The sequence below is a fragment of the Zonotrichia leucophrys genome, chromosome 2, assembly GCF_028769735.1.
Source record: "Zonotrichia leucophrys gambelii isolate GWCS_2022_RI chromosome 2, RI_Zleu_2.0, whole genome shotgun sequence".
Taxonomy (NCBI): domain Eukaryota; kingdom Metazoa; phylum Chordata; class Aves; order Passeriformes; family Passerellidae; genus Zonotrichia; species Zonotrichia leucophrys.
Genome location: NC_088171.1, coordinates 44,460,816 through 44,476,620, shown reverse-complemented (window position 1 = coordinate 44,476,620; position 15,805 = coordinate 44,460,816). Strand labels below are relative to the sequence as shown.

Here is a 15,805-nt window from a genome sequence, read left to right as displayed (position 1 = left end):
TTCCAAGCTGTCTGCATTCCTTGAGAATTGGTAGTGCACAGTGATTTAGCACGGTCTGTCAGTGTGCTGCACTCTGCAGCCTGTGGATCAGTGTGCCTTGGCTTTTTCCCAAGTTCCACTCATGCACAGCAGAGAGTTTAAAACTGCCTGCCAGAAAAATGAAATTAATGTTTCCTATATTAGTAAAAAATTAGGATATGGCCCCAACAGGTCCATTCTGAACTATTCATATATTATCTAATAAAACAGTAGATAGTATAGTGGTAAGTAGATAAAATAGTGGAAAGTGTCAAACTTTGATATGACAAACATTTTTATGGAGTGACATTTTTATTGGAAAACATTTTTACTGGAGTATCAGGTTTGGTTTTAACCTCTTTTGTGGTCCATATGTGTTTTCAGCATTCAGGATTGCTAATGAAAGCAGTGATGCTGGATTTGGTGTCAAATGCCTAAACACCATCTAACTTCTACTTCAGCAAAATGTGAGGATTGAAACAAAATAAAGCCTTTGTTTTAAACTTAAAGGCTAAATATTTAGGTCATTATTATTGTAAAATTTTGTTATATTATAATTTTTTTTGTTTATTTATCTGATCAGTTACACAGTTTGGTTTGTGAAGGAGCGGGATTAATTTCCACAAATCTTAGATTATTAAGCACCACAATATAAACATGAAGTATTTATCATTATCTTCCATGACTGTATTAGTAGTGTGGATGGAAAAAAGAACCTCATCAGAAACAACCTGCCACTTCCTCTGCCAAATTACCTTTTGCAATTAAAGATGGTAATTTCCTGAAATATTTCCTGAGAATTTGTGAGCAATGACTATAGTGAATAAATTTGTTTAGTGAATCATTACTTGCTAATTTTTTGTGCATTCTGGCCGGACTATCTCCACTCTATTAATGGATTCAAGATATTTAGCAGGAAATTATTTTCAACCAGATGAGTTGCCTGGTCTGTATTCTTATAATCTCCGACAATTCAAATTCTTCTTGAGATCAGTGATTCAGAAAGCCATATGGGATTTTTTTAATGTTGGGTACAATATCTGAACATTAGAAAAGTGCGGTTTCTTAGATTTTCATTTCCCTTAAGTAATATAGAGCTAGATAAAAGATAGACAATGTCATTTTTTGCCTTTCTGTTCCCTCATTTTGCAAAACTAAGTATTGTAAGTGGTCAAAATGGAAATTTAAACCTCCTAATATGGTTATATAGACAAGCTATGAGGAAATGAGTTAGTATACCAATGTGTGTTTGTACACTTTTGACATTCTGGTAAGCACCAATCTGGTGTACTATTTAATATTCATCTGTTTTGATCTCTGAGTGCCTGCTAAAATCAAGAGAATGCTTAATGTTGACTGTTGTTAATCAGCTTGGACAAATACTCTGCAGTTAGAGAAGAAAAGGTGACTGATGTAAGTGCATTTACATGTACTTCTTCAGTAACTGAAGGTCTTTTTGACTGTACTAAACCAAACCAAAACAAAAAAAACTCACATGAAAAACAGAACTCTAAAGTCAGATCAGCTTTGATTTTATTTCATCAGAAAGTTGGTCTGGAATAAGAAATGTATTGATGGAGGAGAAATGACAGCCATGGGTACAATTCTCTTTTCCTGGATCTTCATATTTTTCATTTCAGAGCAGACCCTTATGAAAATGATTGTCACTTCAAATGAGCTGTTGGCTCAAGATGTAATCCTGATTTTATTTTTGGGTACATGTGGCCAAAGCACTTAGCTTACCTCTTTTGATGTCCTACATTCTACATTCTCTTGTCCAGTAGGGTACAAGGATGGGAGAGACCAGATGAGTAAATCTCTCCAGGGGACAGCGAAATTTGCAGCCAGGGAGAGTGAGGGGGTGAGGCTCCCTCAAAGAATTGTTCCTGTAGTACATTTCTATGGTGTATTGCCTGTTTCAAAACACAGAGGGGTCAAAATAAAGTTAGCTATGCAAAACTACACAGCCTTTCCATGCTGCAGTTATTGTACCTGGGGGTAAACTTTTAGCCAGCTTATTTGTCTGGTTGCTAATATGTTTATGGTTTACTAATATAATTAATACTGTGAAGAGAATTTATTAAGCAACAGGGGGTCAACACAAATTTGCATGTAGTTTGCTGTCTTTGCTAAGGAGTTAAGTAGATAAAAAGGATGGAGTAAAACTTTTCATAGGTGTAAGATATACATATATAGATATAGATATATATAGATATGGTTTGCAGGCTTATTCTGCTACTGACTACTAAAATGAATTCAATTACAATAATTAAAATCAATGTGTAATATTTCCCTGAATAGTGAACCTCAGGTATCCAGTTTAATTAGTTTTGGGTATCAGAAAATTCATTTTTAGAAAAAGTACATATTAGCAGCATAGCTTGCAGATACTTGCCCATTTTTTTCCTGGTAAAGTTCAAAAAAATGGCAGGCACTGTGAGGAGGCAATTTCCCATTGAAGACATTGAGTGCCATCTGTAAGGCAGCAATGGTGGCTGCATGCTGTGACCAGAGGAAATCTTTAATTAAAGGTCTGTTGAAAATGATTGCATGAACCTATTATTTAACAACACTTCCCACACATTATCTGTCCACTCAACATTAACCTCATTAGGGCCTCATTAGTACTTGCCCTCTGCACTGTTGAGCAAATATTGTCCCTTTATGGCTATATAAACTGAAGTCCTGCATGTATAAAGTATACATATATGTAAATATTTAAGAAGTCTTAGTCACTTGCAGCTCTTACATAATTAATAGGAACTGTTAAAACTTCTTTTAAAAAGAACTAGTGGTTTTGCCTGTTAAGTATACAGTATTTGAGATCAGATCAGTAAGCTCTTTAGCTGATATATACCCAATAGGTTATTATATCAATGCAGTTTAGAAATAGGAGCTTTTTAGTGAGAGCAATTCAAAATTTTCCTCCTTCAATGACAGCATTTGTACATTCTAAACAAAAATAAAAGATCACAATTGAGTAACTGCCTTCATAAGGTCTGATAAAATAACTGTAACTTAATTTTTTTCTTTTTTTCCCCATATGCACTTGAAAAAGATGCAGGAAGAAGGAGATTTTGTTTTAAATTAACTTTGTGATCCAGGTCTAATAAAACATGAGGCATGATTTTTCCAGTTCTCTACTTAATCAAAACCTTATTACAATGAAAAAAACCATGACATTCAGTAGAAAGTGGAATGCTTCAGGTTTCAAAGTAGCATCTGTTCATTAAAATTTTTTTTAAATCTGAGGACATTTAAGGTTAACCAAATAAAAAAAATGCTTGTAGCTGTATTTCATGAAGGAAATAAAATTTCACGGCTTTCAGTGCATTTAATAACTGCAGAAAGGAAACACAAGAGAAACAGAAAGCACTCACCGTGGAATACATAACCATTTTTTGATGGTATGAAGGCTTTTTAGCATCTAAGATATGCTTTAGAATAGTTTTTAAAAGAATACCTGAAAGAAAATGGGGAAGCAGTGACAATGAAAGAGGTGCTTGTGTTAACATCTGTATCGACTGCTGCCTTTTCAGCAATCTGTCACTAAGTGAACCAGATTTATTCAATTGACTCAACTGGTAATTTGTGCAGAGTGCCTTGATTAATAGTGACAGTATCTTTCAAATGAACAGTAGGCCTGTTTTACTTCTGTGGAAAATGTTTTGGGGATCCCTAATAGTTTCAACAGCTTCAAACAGTGCATTCACAGTACTTTGTGCCAGCAGAACAGTGCAAGAAGAGCACAGCTAATGAATGCTACCCTGTTGTCTGTGTAGCTTGAATGATATCCTGCTTTCCAGAGAAAAAAGAAAGAGCATATCCTCTTGACTCTGGGGCTTTATAAATTGTGTGGTTTTCTGCATTTTGTTAATGTTACCTGTTGAAAAATTGTAAGACAAACTACTTGATTTAAATCAATGGTTGCTCTAGTATGTTAATATAAGGTTGGCATGTCGACAAGTTAAAATCCTTAAAGTAGAACTGTACCAACTAGGAAATTAGACAGAATTACTCTTTAGCTTCTGGCACATTTTTAATAGCAATTGTTAGTTAATAAAGCAAGGACAGAGGTTTGAATTTTGTGCCAAGTTTTGCAAGTTGGAGTTTTGAAAAATGCAACAAATTAATTCATGCTTATATGTTCATTTGTCTTCCTAGCTCACAGATCCTGCCTGCACACTGCCCATATAAAACAAAATGGAGGCTCAAAGTATGACAGTGGATGAATGGAGGAGAATGAGTGATAAAAAAGGTATAAAATACTTTCAAATTTTAGTCACTGTTTTCTGAGCAGAGTAAAGTTTAAAAGCGGTTAGTAATCTCATTTTAGGACTCTCAGTAGTGGAATATGAAGATGTTAGGTAACAGAGTCACCATTCTTACAAATAATATATTTTTAAGTAAGTTACACATGGCTTATGCTAAGCTTAGGCTTGATTCAATTCAACAAGAATCTGTATGTTATATTAAATTTCTTACACAGTGTAATCTAAATGATACCTCAATTACAATATTAGATTAGGATATTCATGATTCATATGCTCACCATCTCCCTCCCCATTAATCAAAATATTTCAGTGCTGCCCATCAATATCCCCATAATGGCATCTTTCACCATTCTACCATAGAATCAGCAACAATATTTGTCATATACTCTTTCTTCTTTCCCATCCTACTTTTGGTTTTAAATGGGGTAAGAATTCAGCTTACCTCCCTGCAAACGGGATTTTTGTATTTGTTTGTGGAACCCAAATTCCGCCTGCAATAACAATTCTGACAACTTTGTCAGCTTTGTCCTGACACCATGAGTAGCCCAAACAGGTAAAGTGTAATTGTTGATATCCTACAGTGAAGAAAGAAAACATAGTGATTTTCTTACTGATTCCTACTGCTAACTGTTATTTATTCTGGCACACAATACTTCTCAGAACAAATTCCGAATGTTTCGCTCCAGTAACGTTTTCTCATTGTAATAAAATGATGACTGTATTTTGCATTTAGACAGCTGTAGCATTCCTATTTATAACATCATAGTGCTTGAAAGAAATTTGAAGGGCAGTTTTCCACAAGAAGAGGAATATTTATTAATAATACTAAAATTACGCAAAAAGCAACTGGCATTTTTATGTTGTCAGGTGAAAAAAATCACTATATTACTTTTTCAGTCATGTGCTGGGTTGTATTTTTACTGAAAGAAATCCTATATAAACACCAGGATTTTGAGGGCTGGTAGCTCTCAGATGTAAGAGGAATACAGAGATCAATGTTTAGCTGTAGTATGGATGTACGGAAGTATGGGGTAGATATATAAGGATGAGATATAGATTAAATTTGTACCTATTGTGGTCTATTGGATACTGTCACAGTCCTCAAGTTAAAGTGGAATGGATTAGTCTTTCCTTGGGGATGCAGTCCAAGGTATATTAGTGATCACAACTGTGAGAAGGGAGGACATGCACAACACTCCTGGTTTGCAGTACCCTGAATTCCTGTTTAAACAAGGTTGGTAATTTTCCTTTAGAGCAATGTAACCTTTGGACTGAGCTCACCTGAAGGACTGTCCTTGTAACAAGCGAGCTCAAAGGAAAATGTCAACTATTTTAAGGGTTTGTTTAAACAAGAAAACAATAGAATGTGCTAGGTTAAACCAGCTCAGATCCCAATGTTATCCATCGCTCTTTTAATAAGCGTGATTTATGTCTTGAGGGAAGAATTGGATGGTGGCATGCTATTTAAGACAGTCTGTAGGCAAGTAAACACCTCAGTCTCCAAGTTACCTGAAAGTCAGATAACATTTAGCTGAAAGTAACAAATACCGAGAGAAGTGTGCTACTGTAGTTTCATGGATTGTATTTAAAAACTGTGTAAGCTCTCTCTCTGTATGCTTGAAAAATGAGAGAGGTGTTTATGGCAGATGCCTTTAATTGATACCCTCAGAGTCCTCAGTCAGTAGTATCAAAGACCAAGACTCATCAAATATAACACTAGAATGAGAAGCACTTTTTTTTTTTTTTTTTTTTTTTATTCCAGTATTTAGCTAGATTCTTGATGGGACCTGTGGGTTTTCCAAATTTTTCTGGTGACACAGATTCTCAGTATGATTTAACTATTGAAATAGAAAGTTGTGGTCCTGCATTTGGCAAACATGGAAGGGTGACCTCACTGAAATTACAGTGAGATGTCCCAACATGTTAACATTTCATTTAACTTAAGGCCCTGGCTAACATTCTATTCAAGTCTGCTTTGAGCAAAGTTGGACTTTTGGAAAAACTGCAGGAATGAAGGTAAACTCATTCGTATCACACCCTGTAAAATATTACATGTTGCTTCTGAAATCCACCTTAAAACTCCCTCACTAATATCCCAGTACTGATGACCAATTTATCATTAATATTTGTTTATAAATAGCTATGCATGAAAGTGTACCAAAAGCTGACTTCAAAAATAACTTTTTAACACAAGTCTCTGCAATTTTCTGTCAACAGAAGTAAGTCTAGACTTTGAAGAGGGATTTCTTGCTAAATTAAAGGCAGTCAGGGTGTTTTCAAACCATGACATTTCCAGATTGCAGAACCCAGATACCCATGCCTGTTTGGCACCACAATAACCCTTCTGTTATAAAATCCACAATCTTTTGCCATACCTTTGCTTAGAACAAGCTCCCAAACTTGCACAAATAGCAATTTGTGTCATTCCAATGGCTGCTTAATTCCGGAAAATACTCTGTCTGCTACTGGCCATGTACAAATAATGGCTTCTGTTGCTTTTACAATTTGCATAAAATCTTTGTGAAAGGATGGTTATGTTTCTTTGCCAGCAACATATTTTTATCCCTGTGTATCTCCTAGTGGGATCTAGGGGAGTTACAAGACAATTTTATCCAAAGGTAAGCTTTTGCCTAATTCTCCATATACAGTCACTGGCTGGATCTTGAATATGAAAGGCCACTAGTTTGTGTTTCTTGCAGTAGTGGATGACCCACAGCAGCCTCACACACAAGTTTGACCTTAAGTGAGGGTTTCTGGGAAAGAAGCTGCCAAATAGTTGATGTTTAAAAAAAATTTGAAGCACAGATCTATGATCTTTTCATGACTTACAATAAAAAACATAAACCAAATAAAAATACCAGGTTGAAGGAAGCATAAGAATTTCTTTTGGACTCAAAGATCTTAAGGGTCTTTTCCAACATAAATTGTTCTTTGATTGTATTTACCTCATAATTTAAAGTGTCAGAGAGCTTCCAAATCCTCTCACTAGTCAACTTCTTTACTGGATATCCTGTATGACTGGCTAAAAACTTCAGAAATTGCTGGAATACAAAAAAATCCAAACTTGTAGTACTGAAGACATTTTTACACGATTTCTACACACTGTCATAGTAGTAAATAGGAATTCTTAGAAAGAAGACAGTCTTTGCACTTTAACAATGAACCATTGCCTAGACGTAAGAGAATTTGGCCTACTCATTTAGACAAGGTTGGTGATTTTAGTTCAGATTTGAAGTATAGTGATTGTTTATGCTTGGTGGAAATGTTTAGAAGAAAGTAGAAGGAACACAAGTATATGAAGAAGTCTGGCAGAAATCCAAGAAGTGCTTAAAGGAAGTGTGATAAACAGAATTATTCTGATATTGGTACTCAGGAGAAGGAGAGGTATGATGTAAATTTGATAAAATGTGAATTGTGATTTACTTGCATATAATACCCAGATGCAGAGCCACAAATGGATGATTGAGGTCAGTGGTGAGAGATAATAGAAAAACAGGTGAGGTTTATCATGTCCTTTTGAATACACATGTGAAGTAGAAGGTTGCAGCAGAATAAACCTGTGGTTATATAGTCATGCAAAGGTTTTGATGATGGAGAAAGAAAGGAAAGGATATTCCATACGAAGACAGGCACAAAACATAAGAGAACACCTAAATTAAGATTTTGGGTGGGGAATGTGAATAAGTACTTGAGAAAAACACTGAGACTGTTATAGAAATTCTGAGAAATTGAGCTGAGAAAATGAATCTGAACTCACAGACTTATATAGGCAGAGATGTCAGAGGAGTTGCTTTACATGGGAGTAAAGGTATTGGAATAATTTGAGAGTCATTGACACTGATTTTATCTGAGTTTTTGTTTTGTCTAGTCCCCTGGAAACGAAGTTTTTGCAAGTAGGTCAATATTTTAGCTTTTCTGTGACTTGCCATTTTCAATTGTTGGGAATAACCCAGTCCAGCCAGACCTGTAATGTTGTAATTGTTTTTTGGGTATGCTGTCTACACCCACTCTGAAGATTACAGATCTGAAGGGAGCATATTAACTGCTGTTTTAAAACCTGTGTGTTAGATAATGTTGAAGAAGTGGTACACTTTAACTGGATTTCCAGAACTCGGAATACTTTACCTTGTAGTGCTTGAATTGCCTTTGGAAATCCCTTGTTGCAAAGGTTTCTCTCAGAAGCTCCTTGTATTTTGGGCAGTGTGAGAAAGGTAGGTATAGCAACTGGAAAGAAAATTGCAAAATCCTAGTTAAGCAAGGTGCATCTTGTTCTGCAATTCAATATACCCTTGCAGGATTGCTGTTTTGATTTGCTGCACTAGTTAGGACAAGCTGAAAAATAATTTGGGAATGTAGTTTCAAGGATATTCATCTTCAGGACTCTAGGAGTCATACTGATGACTACACACAAAATAATCTTTAAATGTTCAGAGGAGTAATAGCTGCAGTAGTTCAAAGTTAAAGGATTCATTTACACCAGATGAAATTTGTCCTTTGACAGAAGACTAAGACAAGCCCTCATGAACTCCTTTGTTCTTAGCTTCTCCAGGGATGATTTCATTCATTGTGTTCAGTCTTTCTTTAAACACACCATCACATTTTTACAGCAAATTACAAAGCAGCAGCAGGACTGCAATAGGATTTTTTGTGCATACTCAGCTGTATTGAGTCTATTTAACAGAGCTTCATTTAGTTCAGCTAAATTGTGGAAACTTGTGAACTTTCTGTAACTCGGTTTTGTCTTTCATTAATCTAAGCTATATGAAGGTTACATATGGCTGGAATAACTTAAAAACTTGTTATTTCCTTTATATGTATTTATATATGTTAGCTAAATTGAGTTTATTTTCGTTTTCTGTGTTAAATTTTAAACAAAAATTCAAATTTGACACTGATATTATTAGTGCTTTTCCCTAATGTGCTTTTTTGTCTTTCCAGTAATGTAGCTCCATCTATATAGTCCCAATATTAAAAGAACTTTGAAAAGAACTTGAGAGATTTGAAGGGATAATTAGCTTGGAATGCTTCACAGCAGTTCCTCAATCTTTTTAGAAATACAATCTATGCATTCCACAAGATAGGAAGGTATTTGTGAATTATAGCCGTAGGTTCATGAGCAGGCATCATTTCACCAATAAATGATGGGCACTTGTTTTGTATTGTAGGATAAATGTAGTCTCAGGTTTAGCCTGTATATGTAGTAAGGACGAATAAAGTTAAAACAAAAATAGTTGAAAAAAAGTATGAAAATTGTGCATGTGCTCATGATTTTATTATTTGTTTGAATAAACTTACTTGCTCCCCTAGATGTGAATGAGGTGCAGCACCTGCTTGCTGAGTTTGCCTTTTGTGTTGATACTGGCAGGTAATCTTGTCTCTCTGCTGGGATATCCCCACCTGTGACAGTGTCAAGCAGCTTCTGACTGTGCCTGGCTGTGTGTGTGATGAGGAAGATGTCTTCATACCTTCCATCTTCATGCTCTCATCACCCTGAGGTGAGAACCATTGCTCCATGACTTCTCTGACGTGAGTCCCTTATCATCACAGACTGTGTTAATCAGACTTGTAAAGCCCACACAGTTTATCTTGCATCACAAGTGCAAACTTGCTCTCACAAACTGGGACTTATGCTGCACACTCCTGATCTTAACTTTTTATCATAGATTTTCTGCACACAGAAGGTTCCAGCTCCAGCCAGCTGCACAGCTTTGCCCTCTAGGACAAGTATATGCAAGCTACAGAGCTGCTATCCACAGGATTCCTTGCAACTCCTAAGTGAGGAGCTGAGGAAGGGAGATGAAAAATATATTGCCCCATGAACTTGTGCTTAAGGCTCTGAGTCCTCCTTCCTTTCCCCTTTTGCTTTTCTCACCAATCATTGGAGTACATGCATTGACCTGCAAAGTGCATGAAAAACAATCCTGTAATCAATTCTCACCATAATGTAAGTCCCAGAAAGATTCTTTTGTCTTTTCCATTGGCTGTGGACTAAGCAGTACTGAAACACTAGTGAGATTAAGTATGTTTTCTCTTGTCACATGAAGAAAGTAATGTTTGCATTAAATTTAGAATTAATCTACTTTTACAGTGATTTACTCACTTTATAAATGAACTCTTTTTCTCTATACCAGTACTCCCATTTTTCTTTCTCTTTTGTTAAGATCATGTCTCTGATATGCAAGTCCATTCCTGTGGAAATACTTGCCAACACTTCTACTAAGCTTATTAAGCCTTTCTGCAAAATGCCTGTAACAATGTTCTTTTCATTGCCTTAACCATGCACTTTTTGCTGCACCTTCATCTCATGTCCTATGTACTTTACTAATGATCAAGGGAAAGCAGATGCCCCTAGTTTATACTCACATTATCCTGTGACAGTGGCATTGTGTGAACTGGAATTGGCTGCCAAAGGATTTTGGGATTCCAAATCTGATCCTGTGTTGGTGGGTAGAGTCCAGCAAGACTTGCCTGAGCACTCATAAGTGTGTGATCACAGTCAGTGCTTTGAACATAAATCTGAAGGACGAAAACAAAAAAGAAAAGGAAACATTTTGGATGGTAATTTCTTTCATTAGATTACTTTATTGTCCTCTTGGTAGGAAAAAAAGAGGTACTGGGGAAGTTGTCATTAAAATGGAGTGGCATGAAGAAGGACTATGAGAAAGAAGGAGGAAGGAGAAAGACTGCAGCTGGAATAAAATTTCACTGTACAACTGAGCTGCAGCAGTGTAACATCTTAGAAATCCTGGCGGACAGCATGAGATTGACTCTATTTGACCCTCTAGGCTTTGGGACATCGTATGTGCACTGAAAACTGGAACCTAAATGAAAACTGAGTTGTATCTGGATTCCATATGGAAGGGTAATGTTGCAGGAATTTGACATAGATGCTCTGCCATGCAGCAGTGAGGGAGCTGAACCTGACGTGCTGCCTAAAGAGCCTTTCATGTGGTTTTCAGTTAGCCATCAGGATAAAAGCTGAACTACAGTTTCAGGGATATTTTGGAATGACATTGACTTCAATTGGTATTAAATTTTCTCCAATTGCACCAGGTTTAGACTCTTATGCATCCAGGAAGTCCCATTACCAACCATGAAAAACATCTTCCTGCCCAGATCCAGTACTTGCCTCACACTGCTTGTATACAACGCTCAGGAAATGAGAGTATCTCCTCCGCATGTACTGGCCAAGCTCATACTGTTGTTGTATGCCAAGCTGTAGAAGTAACACAAGAGCATGAGAGGCTAAGGAAATGTGCTATGCATCCATTCCTACAACCAAAAAATAATGCAATAATATTTTATATTGTTTTAATAAAGACATTTTTTCTTTTTCAAATTGAATTAGGAAGGAAGACGTGAGAAAAAATAGTGAAGTTGCTACATGTATGGTGTTGGATAACACTAGCTATGACTCCTGGTGGTTGCAATTGCAGTTTTGTATTTTGCTCTGTGGAAAGCTATGTGTATGTTTATCTGAGCTAGTGAGACTTAAAGCAGGCATAGAGATGTTCCAACACCATCTGTCTACTTTCTACTCTATTGCTGTCTCAGAGCTGATTAACTGGGAGTGCAGACAGAGCAGCCACCTGTCCATGGAGACACATCCAGGATATGAATCCCATAGAGTATCACCAGAGATTCCTTATGGGGGCTAGAATTTTAGCCTGGGCAAGATCTAGTTTTTCAGAACAGAAGTTTTGAAGAAAAAGTCCTCCAAGCCTTTGGGCCTTTTTCTGCAATAGTTAATTATTATCAACAATCTGAAGCATTTGATTTTTGATTCTTGCCTGATTATGTTCCCAACTTTCAGTCACTGAATCTTGTTACACTTTTGAATAACATTCAGCATCACAGATCTTATTCACAGTTAAACAATAACCCAGAAAATGGAATCAAATCACTTTATCTTTGTGTTAAATGAAACTGATGACAATTCTCTATCCTCAAAGCAAAATTTTTCCAGTCCCAACATTTTAGTAGCTCTTAGCTGAACATCTTTCAACCTACCTACATAATTTTGTCAACACGTGACACATGAATCACCGAATCACAAAATCAGTTAGGTTGAAAATTGCATCTGAGATCACTGAGTCCAACCTATTAACTAATGCTACCCGGTCAACTAGACCATGGAATCAGGTACCATCCACTCTTTCCTTAAACACCCCTGGGGTGTTGACTCCTCCACAATCACACACAGTGTCCCTGTAATAGTCTATATTGCCATCTTTTTACTTGTACCTGGCATTTTCTGGCCTTAATTTAAATATTTTCCACTTAGCTCATGTAATCATTACTGTACACTGGGATCTCAAGTACAGTACTCATTGCTTCCTAAAACAATTTTCTAAGTTGTGGGATCAAAGGATAATTCAGGCTGAAAGGGGCCTCAGGAAGTCTGTAGTCTAACCTCTGCTCAAAGCCAAGTCAGCTAGGAGTTACTCAGGACCTGCTGTGAGTGCATGTGATCACCTCTTTCTCTTGCTGGAATTGTGCATCCAGTTTCCTAGGCTATACGTGTGGTTTAGGCTTCTGCCCCAACTTGCCTAATATGCATGTTGATTTTGTTAAGTCCTGACTCCTGGGTCTTGAAGTCTTCTATGCCTTGGAGCAAGCTGGCATGGATTGCTCAACTTCCATAGCGTTTATATGGAATGATTGAGTCACAGCTGATTTGGGAAGCTGCTCTGTTATTCCTGTTTCTTCAAGGGAGTTGACATGAGCAGAAGCAGGCCTGATTTTGGAGACCAGTTTTGCCTCCTAAGAACAGTGGGGAAGAGGAATCTCTCAGGCAGTTTGTTCTATTCTGATTTTGGTGGAGACCTGGCAAGTTCTTTTAGGAGAGAGACGCACTGGACATAAGGTGTGTGGACATAAAGTGCGAGTCCCTAACAGAGAGACACACCTCACAGTCTGCCTCCACATGCACTGTAGCCATTGTCTGGGGCAACCAGACTTCTGGCCCTTCTCAACTACTTCAGGGAGACTGCCTGGTTCTGAGTGCTGGGCAAATAACTGGGAGCTTTTCCAATCCAAATAATATATCTTGGGGGAAAAGGAATGAAGCACAAGCGCACAGACATAGTGGGTCCTGCCAGTGGGAGGGCAAAAAACACCCAGTGTCCAAATATTGCCTTACAGTCTGATAGTACAGTTCACCTGTGGCTCCGTTTGTAAGAGGGCACAGCTAATACAAATTGCAGTCAAGAGAGGCACAGCATCTGTCAGATACAGATACCGTACATTTGTGGCACATTTGTGGAAACAGCTGATTCCACAAATGCCTTCACTAAAATAGTTGAGGTTTAAATCAAGTTTCTTGGGCATAGCATAAGAAAAGTTTCTGCTTGTACTGATCTTAACAGTTTATAATTAAGGAAGCACTCCGGTTCAGCAGAGATTGAGGGAGGGTTGTGTCTGTAAGGACTTCTATCTCCTTCTGCTACTGATGTTTAAATCTTCCTGTATGGTCTCAGGTGAACTGAGGTGGTCACCAATGCCTGGCTCCTCCCAGAAGATCCTGGTCTGCAATCAAAAAGCTCAACATATGCTGACACTGGATCAGAACAGGCTGACTCAATTTCATTCAAAATTAGTGAGTGATGTTGCTGTAATTTCCTAATAAGTTCCTTGGCTGTCTTTAAGTGGCAACTTATTAAGGGCTTTCTCCAAGTGAAAGCAAAGTTTCAACCCCCAAATATCAACACAACATCTTTCAATATTTCAGTTCTTTGCCCAGGTAAATAAACTCACCTTGGTAAGTTGGCCATATCCCTGTTGTCTTGCAATTTCTTTATGCTTATCAGTTGGGAAAAACTCCTGTGGAGTATGATCACCGTGGCGAAATACCTGATAAAGTAGATGAAATTGCTTTTTTGTTACTGGTATTTTTTGTAGTGATTATTACTAATTAGTGTAGTCACAAGGAATATGCCATGACAGTGAGTACTGTATCTGACAGATGTTAAGTATATAAATGGTTCTTGCCTTAAATTTAGATAGCTACATTTCCTGTTTAATTTATTTAGACAAACATAACTAGTTCTTTTTTGGCATTTGAGAATAAATTAGCTTAAATAAATTTTTGCAAGTTATAAAAGCTACAGGATACCCTATTATATTTTAAAGAAGTTTCATGTATTTTAGAAGGTATAGACCATAATATTAAATAAACAGAAAAAAACCCAGAAGCATGTAAGCAATTTTGCAGAGATATTTAAACATTAGTATTTTGGTATGATTAAATTTGGATTCAAAAGGAAAAAACCAAGGCTATTACTCAAAGTAACAGTTCTATGGCTGACTCCTGTGAATTTCTGTTACTTGGCAGAAATTAGCCTTAAAAAGTCATATGTTGCCTTTTTCATACCAAGAGGTGATAGAAGTGTTATCTAATATGTAAATACATGCTGAACTGTTGCTCTGAAAACATTGAACCTGTCTTGAAATTTCACTTCAGATAAAAGATGTATTTATAAGTTACACTGGATTTTTTCATTCATACGATGAATTCTCTGCTTCACATGTTTTGCAGAATAATTCCTGTAGATATTTGCCATATGATTCTAAAATTTTAATATTTGAAAAAATATTCTTAATCCAAGCAGGGAGAAATTAAATCAAAAACTGCAAGAAAAAAGATAATATTAATGATTTGTATGTGTGTGATATTCAGAATAAGATTCAGGCTTCCTGCAAACAAATGGTAAATCATAACCATTGCAAACAGCATTAGCTTCAAAGCACTGGTTTCTGTAATGCTTGCTGAATGTCATTGAACCCTTGAGTTTCACATACTGAAATTTTCTTTCTATGTTAGTCCATTGAAACCACTGGAAAAGTGGAGACTCTTCCATGGTAAAGAAGGTTTTTGCACAGTTGGTATTTAGTAATGAAATCCTCTTTAACATTTTAAAACAGAATCCTGTGTTATTTTTATTTTAGTGCTATAAAATAAGCATCCTATATCTATAAGTTAATTTAAGAATGCACAAATGAGACAAAGTTATAAAATCTTTTTTGAAACTGAACTTTTTTTGGACAATGCAATAATGAATTTTGAATATGGAGGAAACATTTAAATATTTGAAAAGTTTTCCCCTCCTCTCTACCCTAGAGTACAAGAAGAGTAGTAAGTGACAGGTTTTGAAGAAATTTCATTTGCCCATACTTACTAGGGACACAAACTTCAGTTTTCTTTTAGCTGTTGTTTGGTGAAGAAAGATGCAGAAAAGACAGAACAGGAAACACAGACTCCAAATTCCACAGACCAGCTGCCTTGCTCTCATCTTGAGGGTAGCTTTCAGCTATTTTGCACACCAAGGTCCTGGCTGGACATGGTGACACTGCAGATATATGGCCAAGAGGGGTGGAGTCAGTCGTGCTTAGTGACTGTAAAGAGCTAGAGGTTGCCTTCTGTTATTTAACTAGGATTTAGTATGGGTCAGTCAGCCTTCCCAAATATGAAAATGCTGTGGGTATCTTACTGTATGCAAAAGGGTTATTAAACC

General features: G+C 36.7%; 1 protein-coding gene across 1 annotated transcript; it reads right to left on the bottom strand.

The window, feature by feature from the left end:
• Positions 1 to 1,774: 1,774 nt before the first annotated feature.
• Positions 1,775 to 15,594, bottom strand: LOC135442909 (prostatic acid phosphatase-like). The gene is made up of 10 exons (XM_064703186.1): positions 15,470 to 15,594; positions 14,049 to 14,144; positions 11,422 to 11,508; positions 10,656 to 10,808; positions 8,418 to 8,516; positions 7,238 to 7,333; positions 4,735 to 4,867; positions 3,399 to 3,481; positions 2,414 to 2,520; positions 1,775 to 1,931 (listed from the first exon to the last, which is right to left on the bottom strand). The coding sequence occupies exons 1-10, from the start codon at positions 15,581 to 15,583 to the stop codon at positions 1,775 to 1,777; spliced, it is 1,125 nt and encodes a 374-aa protein (XP_064559256.1). The 5' UTR covers positions 15,584 to 15,594.
• Between the last annotated feature and the right edge of the window lie 211 nt (positions 15,595 to 15,805).

Excerpts from the sequence above, each read along its gene's own strand:
- LOC135442909 (XM_064703186.1), bottom strand. The coding sequence starts at position 15,583 with ATGAGAGCAAGGCAGCTGGTCTGTGGAATTTGGAGTCTGTGTTTCCTG. Across the intron at positions 11,509-14,048 it reads GATATGGCCAACTTACCAAG|CTTGGCATACAACAACAGTA; the intron begins GTGAGTTTATTT and ends TTACTTCTACAG. Across the intron at positions 10,809-11,421 it reads TTGTATACAAGCAGTGTGAG|ATTTATGTTCAAAGCACTGA; the intron begins GCAAGTACTGGA and ends TTCGTCCTTCAG.